Below are 11,764 nucleotides of genomic sequence, written 5' to 3'. Positions count from 1 at the left end.
ATTTTGCAATAATTCATTATCCAATGATTAGTTTACGACACTTTAAAATTAATAACTAAGTAATGGAGTTACAAACACATGGAACAAAAGATAATTTATTTTAACATATTTAATTCAGCAATTGAAAGACTTTTTATGAAATAATTTTTAATATGAAAGATTTCAACATATTTCAGCATGAATATGACCGTAACATCAATTTTTGACTGGGCAGTATCACTCTTTAAAGCTGCCACGCACAGTGTAAAAATTTCTTGAATATTTATCAATGTAACTTATGTATATCTTTTAAAAATGCTATCTTATGCATTTTTTTTAAAAAATCCAGTGACTAATCTATGAAATTCTTGTATTATATAAATGTATTTATGAGATGCAATGTGTAAGAATGAATGTATAAGAAACAGTCGAAATTTACATGTCCTCGTAATTGGTATTTCAAATTTAAAATCAAATGTTGCACATGGAGTGTTGTGAAATTCTGCTTCTTGTATTCATTCTAGAATATGAACATGATTTTTTTCGCCTGTAAGAGTCTTCAGTAACCTAATCAGAGTAAATGGAGGTCAGCGCAAGGCATCTTCTTAACGTCTCGTCACATATTTCTTTAACTAACAGGAGTATTCTCCCTTCGACTTTCTCGTGTACTTACATAATATATCTTCCAACTGGTATTTCAAATTAAAATCAAATGGTGTATTTGAGTGTTGTGAAATGTCGCTTTAGTACGTTTGTTTTAAAATTGGAATACGAACATCATTTTTCCCCATGTAATAGTCATCAGTAACTTGGTAAAGGTAAATGGTGCAAAGTATTTTTTCCCGTCTTATCGTATTTTTTTTAGCCGAGAGGAGTGTTCTCCCTTCGTTTTTTTCATGAAATTATACAATATAGTTCTTCTTTGTTTCATTTCTGCTTATAAGAAGCAGCATTCCTGGAATGTATCGGGTGTAGAGAAGGGCCAAAGCCTGCAAATGTGTTATGAGAGAAAGTACCCCCTCTTCCCCGACTTCGTACATAGTGAAACAATATGAAGCCTTTAGTGCTATGCCAGTTTAATGAAGAAAACCAGTTATATATCTTGGAGGCCTTGCTTTTTAGCGACTGGGTCAAAAATTTGATACAAAAATCCAATTTTGGTCACAAGATCACATATAAAATTATATTTATTTAAATTATTGTGTATTTGCGACACTATATTCATATACACATGATTATATAAACTGAATGACGGTCAATTCTTGGGATTGGATGTAAAATTATATATATATGTTACAGTGAAAACCTGAATTAACGAGGTAAAAGGCATTCTAACTGACAGCGCTAGGGAAAACTCGTTTTATTCGTGTTTTGACTGATTTGTTAGACAATATAATTTGCATCTATCTAAAATTATTTTATTAAACTATACTTTCTAAACAGTGTTTAAAGAAAGAAACTATTATTGATGAAAAAAATACTTTACTTGAATATTGTTTAATACAGTATTGTTATTACAAATTAGAATTGCAAAGGGCGCCATTTTTGCTACAGAAATACCTTTTTGAAGAACAATTTTTTTTACAAGAACAGAGGGCGAAACTTTATCTGGTTCCTACAGCTCTTTTTCTTGCTGCTGTTCTCAGCGAAGTTTTCTGTTTAAATACTCGTTCTTGAGTCAAGTAAATTTGCGGCGATAAATCGAATTCAGATATGAAAATCAGTGAATATATTACATTTTTGTATCAAACTTGTACTCTGATTAGCTGTAGTCTACTGTATAAATAAAGTTAATATAAATAATAACCATATATCTCTTGAACAAATACTGAACTAATTAAGTTTAAATATAATTTCTTACCTCGAATGCAGTTTGCTCAGAACTCCATCTTTCGTGTCAATTTTGCACAGGCATTCTTTATTTATTTCGAGCACTACACCGATGAGATTTCGTAAATCCGCTTTTGCTCTATCAACATCTGGAATGGGAACAACAACATTACCTCCAATATCAAACTCAGGATGTGTTGCATCGGGGATCTTTTTCATTCGTTTGGCTTGCTGTATTAAATTTTCTTTGGCCTTTTCTCTAATTAGAAAAATGTTGGTCGACTTACTACCAAGCATATGCTCCCTTGATTGTGCTTGTTCAGTTTCTTGCTCTTATGCATTCATGTCCTCGAAAATCTTTTAAAGTTCATCTTCGTCTTCGCTATTTTTTGTAATATCCGATGGTAAGATTGATGTTCTAATTCCAAACTCTTGGTTCAATCCCAAACATAGATATGTATGATGATTGTTTAATTCCTGAATGTAAAGCTCTGGTTTTCATGAATTGGACAAAATGAAGACCATTGGACCACTTTGTAGTTTGATTATACTTCATCCATGAAGCCAAAATATTTCCTAAGTCTTGGTTGGCCCTCTCAACCGACCCCTGCGACTGACTGTGATGAGGTTTCCCATGATCAATCTTAAATTCTGGCCAATACATACATAACTGCTCTATAACAGAATTTACAAACTCTCTACCATTATCAGATTGCAGTATACAAGAAACCCGAAATATCAAAAAGGTATCAAGTACTTGCAAAGCAACCTCTTCCGTTCCCTTGCTCTGAAGTGGCCGTAGTAACACAAATTTTGTTAAATGTTCCTGGTAAACCATAATAAAACTAAATTTATTATCTGCCTGAGATAGCATATAATCAAATCCACATATCAGCGACTATTTATTTCTAAGTGAATAATAGGTTTAGATACCAAAGCTTTCCTTTATTATTTTTTTAATTTTTTTCTGTTGACATATTTTACACATCGATAAAAAAAATTATATCATCTCAGTAATTATGTTACCAAGTTTTCTTGAAGTTTCAATTTTCATTTTGTCTCGACCCCCGTGCCCTATAACCACATGTGCAATTTCGATAACATCAAAAATATCTTCAACTGGTAAATAATATTTTATAAGCCCATTCGAAGAAACCATCTTTTTTACACCATTGATTTCAAGAATATCAAACTTTCTAACCTACGGCACTGAACATAAGTCTTGCTCACGGTAGATTTTCTTTCTTCAACCTCAGATAGGAGAGTGTTGTATTTATGAAGTGTTATAACTTTAAAAATTACTCTAGTTACTTATTTTTTTAATTTTTATTTATTTATTTATTTTTTGTAAAAACTGTAATTGTTCAAGAAATTTATTTTTCAAATTTTTGGAGCAAAAAAAAAAAAAAAAAAAAAAAAAAAAAAAACATTTTCTTCGCTCATCGTAAGTAAATCAACAGCACAAACACGTTCCAGTATGAATAAAACTAGATGACTGACTGCACTTGCTTTGAAAATTTTGCAAGCAAGAAATCTAGATTTACATGGTTTTAATTGGAAAACATCGGAAATAACTAGAGAAAACGAGTCCTCTCTAGTTAAAATGCGTTTTACCTAGTTAATTCGCGTTTTGACTGATTTCGGGTTTTCACTGTAACATATATATTCCACAGTTTTGATCATAAAACTATGAGCCAAATTGCATCTATTTAGTTTCTTTGTTTTTTAATCATAGTGTTTACATATGCACAGACAGACAGACTGATTTTCCAAAGCAAGATTTCAACCAAAATTTGTCGAAAATCTACAAATTCGATGTTTGGACAAGTACCAAATTTCACCTGTCTAGTTCAATGTGTTTGTGCACGTATTTTGACTAAATCCTAGCACGATCTTTTCTTCTTTTGTTACCTGGAATCCGACGCATTTTATTTCTAGGATCTACGGCAGAAAGTGTCTAGCAGGTAGCATGGTATCGATGTTTAATTCTGGAGAGAACCGGAGAGTATCTTCATCTTTTTCTTGTCTGTCTTATTTAATTAGTCTTCCGACATGCTGGTACTTCTGCAAACGTATTTTTCAGATGCGAAAATTCACTGCGAAACATCAATATTTCACTGTAGGCAGTTTGGAAATGCATCTTCGTTCTTTTCCAATCTTTTAATGCGCTTTTATTTGAAGTGGTTTTTTTTTATTTCCTTTTTTATGTTATTTCTTTTCAATAACGGATATTTTCTTAAAGGCTCTCGTATAGTTCCAAAACGGAACGTTAATCTAACAAACCTAACAAGTGTCATATTTTGACTAAATCCTAGCACGATCTTTTCTTCTTTTGTTACCTGGAATCCGACGCATTTTATTTCTAGGATCTACGGCAGAAAGTGTCTAGCAGGTAGCATGATATCGATGTTTAATTCTGGAGAGAACCGGAGAGTATCTTCATCTTTTTCTTGTCTGTCTTATTTAATTAGTCTTCCGACATGCTGGTACTTCTGCAAACGTATTTTTCAGATGCGAAAATTCACTGCGAAACATCAATATTTCACTGTAGGCAGTTTGGAAATGCATCTTCGTTCTTTTCCAATCTTTTAATGCTTTTTTATTTGAAGTGGTTTTTTTATTTCCTTTTTTATGTTATTTTTTTTTCAATAACGGATATTTCCTTAAAGGCTCTCGTATAGTTCCAAAACGGAACGTTAATCTAACAAACCTAACAAGTGTCATACAATCAAGTAGCAAAGACACTGAGTTGGTTTATTTTCCAAAGCAAAGTAATATTAAGTAACCTGCGACCCGAATACATAACAAGAAAAAGTTCAGTGTCAAATGCATATAAAGCAAAGCCCTTGGACGCCTTTCACTCTGACCACGATGTCAGCAAAAGGCTAATGTAAATTGCGTGTTGTTTACCTACTGAAACTCAGGTCATGTAGCGCATACATTACTTAACATTTCCTTGAACTGTTATTTATTAATTCTCGAAGTGAATCGCATGTTAACCATTTGATCACACTAGTTTTCTAATGTGTTATGTCAATTCTGGAAAGAAAAAAAGAGTTTATCCAAAAAATATCTAAGAATTATTGTTTTCGGAGTGAATTACAATTTTTTTTATTGATATCAAAATTAGTATGAGAAGGATGATGAGGTATTTACAGCAGAGAATAGAACTTTTCCTCGAGATTTTCAGATTTGATTACACATGAAAATCAATATCACGCATTTACATTTGAAAATGTTGCAAACAATTCAAAAGTTCTTTATTACACGTTTTTAAATGTATCAAGAGTATCATTGATTTCATAAAAAAACTTTACTTAACCATTACTTAACATTTTTACTTAAACATTAAATGGGAAAGGAGATAATTTTTTTTTATTTAATATGGAATTATTATAAAATAATTTTGAAGTTAATTTTACTTCCTATTTCTTTAAATCACGATTTATTTAATATATTAAGCAAATGTATGAGTTTGAAACTATATGAGAACGACGTAGGACACATTTCGTGTTTCTGAACCTTGGTCAGTATATATATATAGTAACCATATCTAAAATTAAAAATATTTTGGAAACGAAACCAAATGATTTCGGAATCGCAACTAAAGACTATTTCTTATTTAAACTAAAACCAAAAATAGAACAGAAAAAGCACCATAGTATTTAGAGAGAGCAAATGCAGCTACTACTAAAACACAGATGAATAGAGACAATAGTAATAAAAACCAAGTTAATAAGAAAAAATCAAAATTAAACCAAATAAAAAAAAAGAGAGAATCCGGCCTGAAGACTTTCTCAAGGGTCACCCTCAGGCAGGGATTCAAAAAAAAAAAGGGATTTTTTTCTGTGAAGGAATGCAGACTACAGTCCAATATCGATTCCTCATGACCCGAAAATCCCCTGAAATTAGGCCTAAGAGATATACCATTTTAACAGAAAAGAAAAACACAAAACAATAAATTAGAAGAATATGTCCACTAATAAGCAAAAATACAATAACAAAAAATAACAAACTTTTTTCTACAATATAATGGATGTATGTTTGGAGGACGCCTGCACAAGCGTATGATTGTGATTGTCTCCTTCCAAATATTAAGCATGGAGGTGGAACTGTCATGATATGGGCAGCCATGTCGTGGTTTTCTGCTGGACCAATCGTAACCCGGAAAAGAAGGATCACTGGAGAGAAGTATAGAGAAATGTTAGCTGACCAGGTCCATCCTATGATGCAAACTTTGTTTCATGCAGCGAGATTTGTTCATTCATGGTTTGATGAATACGAGGATGAAGTTAAACATCTGCCTTATCCCGCACAGTCACCCGACTTCATTATAATTTAACCACTTTTATTTATTTTAGAGCGTTAAATACGAAATCGATATCTTCCACCGGCATCTCTCCCAGAACTTTCAAAATATTTCTAGAAAGAATGGTACTGTGGTGAATAGCATATAAGCCAGTTAACAACTACGCTACACGAGCATATGCTTTTGTATCCTGGTTATGTTACTGCGCCGCGAACCACAAGGTCCCAGGTTCTATCACCGCGCATCACATATCAATCCACCAAAGTACAATATTCCTTTGAACACTATTCAACACTTATATGAATCGATTCCTAGGCGAATCTGTTATGTATCTGGCAACGGCCAGATTAGAGAAAGGAACTGTTATGTATCTGGCAACAACCAGATTAGAAAACCTTCCAGGCTATGTGACGTGCGCGTGTTGTTTGTACCTTTTTGAGTTCCGTAGTTCTTAGTTTTGTACTTGCTCGGTGTAGTTGTTGTTATGCTCGTTCGTGCCTGTGCATCTTAATACTAATAAATGTTCTTTGCGTGTATGTAAAACGAATCGTATCGTCTCTCGGTCTACCTGGCATACATGACAAAAGAGTTGGCGACGAGGATGGGATCTTCGAACATTAGTTTTGAATCTTATGATGCGTCTGTGGAAGACTGGTCCAGTTATGTGGAACGTTTAGAATCTTACTTCGTTGTTAATGGGATCGAAGATAAAATTAAAGTCCCTGCTATTTTAAGCCTTATGGGAGCAACAACGTATAAATTGTTAAAGAATCTGGCCACTCCCAACATTCCTTCTGAATTGACTTATCAAGATATCGTAAAATTACTTTCGGAACATTTGAATCCTAAACCACTGGAGATGACAGAACGGTTTCGTTTCTACAAGAGGAAGCAATTTGAAGGTGAGTCCATTGCAAATTATTGTGCCGAATGACAAAAACTGTCGATACACTGTAACTTTGGAAACAATTTAAGTACGATGCTTCGTGATAAATTGGTGATGGGTCTCAAAAACGAAAATATACAGAAAAAGCTGTTAGCAGAGGATAAGTTAACATACGAAAAAGCTAAGAGCATTGCATTCGCAATGGAATCTGCTCAGAGAGATGTGTGTGAAATTCAGAATCAAATGGTATCGATAAAAAAATTACATAGTTCGCAAGATAAAACTATCAAAAAAGATTTTTCTAAATTTAAGAAATCCGAACCTACAAAGAAGTTTGATAAATCTCGGAAATGTTACAGATGTGATAGTACTCAACATTTAGCTCACGAATGTAAGCACAAGAACACTCAGTATAGGAATTGCTTAAAGAACGGGCATTTGGCAAAAGTCTGCCGCTCAAAACGTAACGAAACAGTTAAACAAATAGAATCTTGTTCTGAAACTGTACCAGTTAATAGCGTTAAATCACCACGACATGCAAGGGATAAGATTTTATTAGAAATTTTTGTTGAAGGGAATAAGTGTTTATTTGAATTAGATACTGGAGCTGCTATTAGTTGTATGAATGTGAATGAATTTAAGAAACTTTGTCCGGATGTAGCCATTAAGCCTACCAAATTATTGCTTAGGAATTTCGATAATTCTATGATAACAGCAGCTGGCCAAGCAGTGGTGCAAATTCAATACAAAGATCAAATTAATACAGAAACTATTTATTTGGTACATGCAAAAGTAAATGCAGTTTTTGGTCGTGAATGGTTGAGAAATTTCCAATTAGACTGGAGCTCAATTAAAGCAGTTCGGGTTGAAAATTGTAATTCTCGAACCAATAAATTAAATATCTTGCTTCAAAAGTATGAGAAAATTTTTTCTCCGGGTATCGGGAAACTGGAAAAGTTTTGTTGCCGTCTTCAAATGAAACCTAATTACAAACCGGTATTTTTTAAACCTCGACCAGTACCATTTGCTTTAAAAGAAAGAATAGAAACTGAACTTAAGAGGTTAGTTGCAGAAGACATCATTGAGCCGGTGACATATAGTGAGTGGGCTACACCAATTGTTCCTGTTATCAAACAGAATGGGAACCTACGAATTTGTGGTGATTATAAGGTGACTATCAACCCGGGACTAAAAATTGAGCAATATCCTATACCCCGTATCAAGGACATTTTTGCTGAACTGTTAGGAGGGGAGTTCTTTACTAAAATCGACTTATCTGAGGCATACCTTCAAATGTTAGTTGATGAGCGGGACCGACATCTATTGACGATCAATACTCACAAGGGTTTGTTCCGTTACCAGAGAATGAATTATGGTATAGCCTTAGCTCCGGCAGTGTGGCAGAGAGCCATTGAACAAGTTTTATCACGCATCGCGGGGGTACACGTATTTTTAGACGATATTACCGTAACGGGGAGAAATGATCAAGAGCATTTTGAAAGGTTAGAATTAGTACTACAGAGACTAGAAGAATATGGTCTCAGAGTAAATAAGCGGAAAAGTGAATTTTTTAAGAAATCTGTGAATTATTGTGGTCATACAATTGATAAATTTGGCCTCCACAAAACACAAGAAAAAATCGATGCAATTACGAAGGTACCAGTTCCAAAAACTGTATCTGATTTGAAGAGTTTTTTGGGTTTAATCAACTACTACGCAAAATTTATTCCCAACTTATCTACTCGTGTCGCTCCTTTCAATAATTTACTGCAGAAAGGTACTAAATTTTTGTGGACTGCAGAATGTGAAAAAGCTTTCAAGGCATTGAAACAAGAAATTGCTTCAGACCGAATTTTATGCCATTATGATCCTAAGTTACCTCTTGTATTACAAACTGATGCATCACCAGTTGGAATAGGAGCAGTTTTAAGTCACATTATGCCAGATGGTTCGGAAAAACCAGCCATGTTTGCATCAAGGTCATTGACTAAAACGGAACGTAATTATTCGCAGATAGGCAAGGAAGCATTGAGTATCGTATGGGGAGTAAAGAGATTTTATCAATATTTATTTGGTCGACATTTTGATCTCGTAACCGATCATAAACCCCTAGTATCAATTTTCGCACCTAATCGTAGTTTACCATGTCTATCTGCAACACGAATGGTTCATTATGCACTTTTTCTCCAAGCATTCAGTTATACAATCAAGTATCGAAACACAAAGAATTATGGCAATGCCGATGCACTTTCACGGTTACCACTAACAGTTGACAAGGACTGTGAGTACTTGACTGAAGCAGACGTGAAAAATATTTCGCAAGTTGAATTAATGCCTGTTACAGCAACCGACATAGCTAGAGCTACTAAAACTGATAGGAAATTGTTCGAACTGTATGAAAGTTTAAAATCTGGAACTGAATTACCTGTGCCTTGGAAAGGTAGAGAATCTGAATTTTCATTGCAAAATGGTTGCATAATGTATGGTCATAGAGTATGCATTCCTGAAAAGTACCAGAATCAAGTTTTGGAAGAACTTCATGTTGGACATCCTGGAATTGTCAAAATGAAGGCCTTAGCTAGAAGCTACTGCTATTGGCAAGGTATGGATGCCAGTATAGCCAATTTTGTTCAGAACTGTTCAGCTTGTATCGCAACGAGGAACGAACCAGCAAGGATAAATCGACATCCGTGGGAATGGCCAAATGGACCTTGGCAAAGGATACACGTTGACTACGCTGGTCCTTTTATGGGGAAAGTGTTTTTTGTAGTCTCTGATGCATATTCGAAGTGGATAGAAGTCATTCCGATGAAAAATATTACAGCTAGTTTTACAATTCATCATCTTCGTATTCTTTTTGCTCATTATGGAATTCCCTTAACTTTGGTTAGTGATAACGGCGCAAGTTTTACTAGTTACGAATTTCGACATTTTTTGAAACTGAATAATATTAAACATACAACTTCAGCACCTTACCATTCTGCTACGAACGGACAGGCAGAAAGAATAGTGCAGTTGTTTAAAGCTTCGTTGAAATCGAGTAGAGGTGATTCTGGAGATCTAAATGTGAAATTACAAAGATTTTTATTACAGTATAGAATAACTCCACATTCCCTCACGGGAGAAACTCCGAGTGCCTTGTTTTTGAAGAGATGTATTCGCACTAGGCTTGATCTTTTTAAACCAAATTTGAGAGACAAAGTTGTTCAGAAACAGAGTTCGAGACTTGACACAGAATCTATCTTGCGTGAGTTTCAGGAAGGGGAGAAAGTAGCCGTAAGAAATTATTCCGGACCTAACAAATGGAAAATTGGAACAATTATAAACCGAGATGGAACTTTGAGTTATAGCATACAAGTTGGAAATGAAATTTGGAAGAGACACGTAGATCAAATAAGGAAATGTGGGAAGTCGATTGAATTATCCCAAGCTGCTACTGAAATTCCAATTTACGATAAAGAATTGAATTATCCAGATGAGCCAGTATCCGATGATGTTGCTGAATCGGAACCGCCTGCACCTGTACCTGAAGTTGTCCCTGAACCTAAGGATGTACCTGTATCTGCCACTCCAAGTGATGATATGCCACCTAGCCCTGTACCAGACGCTTCCGGAAAGCCGAAAACTGATGTGCCACTCCGACGCTCAAACCGAATCAGGAGACCTCCAAAGAGACTGGTCCTGTGACTCTATATTTTGTCGGGGAGGAACTGTTATGTATCTGGCAACGGCCAGATTAGAGAAAGGAACTGTTATGCATCTGGCAACAGCCAGATTAGAAAACCTTCCAGGCTATGTGACGTGCGCGTGTTGTTTGTACCTTTTTGAGTTCCGTAGTTCTTAGTTTTGTACTTGCTCGGTGTAGTTGTTGTTATGCTCGTTCGTGCCTGTGCATCTTAATACTAATAAATGTTCTTTGCGTGTATGTAAAACGAATCGTATCGTCTCTCGGTCTACCTGGCATACATGACAGAATCCAAGCTGTATTACATGCCAAAGACGATCCTACACCATGCTAATAAAGGATTCTTTATAAATCTAAGGTGTTTCCATTATTTTGATAACTACCTGTATATAATATGTTTGGATTCAGAGAAGTCTAAAACATGGTGATTCATCAAAATCTCGTGTTCGATTTTTTTGACGATTCGACAGTGTCATGAATTGCTAGTTCTCCGATTTTTTCACGGCATAATGCTTTCTTAATCAATTATGAACAATTTATTTGATCTCGATTGTTTACATTCCGAGTAGTAGAATGAGTAATAACTGACGGTAATATAACACACAAGCCGTGCGCGCCATCTACTGGACAAAAATATTTTTTTAACTTCTCACCAGCGATTAAAATACATTCGCTTTGTATATTTCTTATTGGAGAATTTAATTAATGACTGTTTTATTTTATTTTGATTTTTTAAATATTTTATTCAACAAGATTTGCTAACTTGGTTTTGAAGTAAATTGATTAAACAATATTTATTGAAACATATATGTCTATCCTGGGTCCTTGTGGTTATCTATCAGAATTTCGGCTTCGAAGTCGGAGATCGTAGTTTCAACACCCATTACCATTCTAGGTCCATCGAATATCTTGGATTTAAATTTAAATTTGTTGTAAGACAAATGTCTTCCCATTGGGCTGATGCGGAAGATTGCTGAGGAATTGTTGACTCAAGAATCATTCTCATCATCTGTCTATAATTCGAAATCTGGTTACAAAATCTTTGCTATTTCACTGAAACTAAAAATCACTGCTG

At 34.6% G+C, this 11,764-nt stretch overlaps 1 protein-coding gene across 1 annotated transcript; it reads left to right on the top strand.

Annotated features, from left to right (window-relative positions):
- The first annotated feature begins 6,637 nt into the window (after positions 1-6,637).
- On the top strand, positions 6,638-10,691 carry LOC129959311 (uncharacterized protein K02A2.6-like). The gene is made up of 3 exons (XM_056072128.1): positions 6,638-7,009; positions 7,094-7,796; positions 7,920-10,691. Exons 1-3 carry the CDS (start codon positions 6,696-6,698, stop codon positions 10,689-10,691), a joined length of 3,789 nt encoding a protein of 1,262 aa, XP_055928103.1. The 5' UTR covers positions 6,638-6,695.
- The last annotated feature ends 1,073 nt before the right edge of the window (positions 10,692-11,764 follow it).

This window comes from Argiope bruennichi, chromosome X1 (genome assembly GCF_947563725.1).
Source record: "Argiope bruennichi chromosome X1, qqArgBrue1.1, whole genome shotgun sequence".
NCBI lineage: Eukaryota > Metazoa > Arthropoda > Arachnida > Araneae > Araneidae > Argiope > Argiope bruennichi.
The sequence above is the reverse complement of the archived record's forward strand: the minus strand, read 5'-3'. Positions and strand labels throughout refer to the sequence as shown.

What these genes read in the sequence shown, in the direction of transcription:
- LOC129959311 (XM_056072128.1), top strand. Translation starts at nt 6,696, where the DNA reads ATGACAAAAGAGTTGGCGACGAGGATGGGATCTTCGAACATTAGTTTT. An exon ending in TTTCGTTTCTACAAGAGGAA is followed by an intron (nt 7,010 to 7,093) that starts GCAATTTGAAGG and finishes AAACAATTTAAG; the next exon opens with TACGATGCTTCGTGATAAAT. An exon ending in TTTATTTGGTACATGCAAAA is followed by an intron (nt 7,797 to 7,919) that starts GTAAATGCAGTT and finishes TTGCTTCAAAAG; the next exon opens with TATGAGAAAATTTTTTCTCC.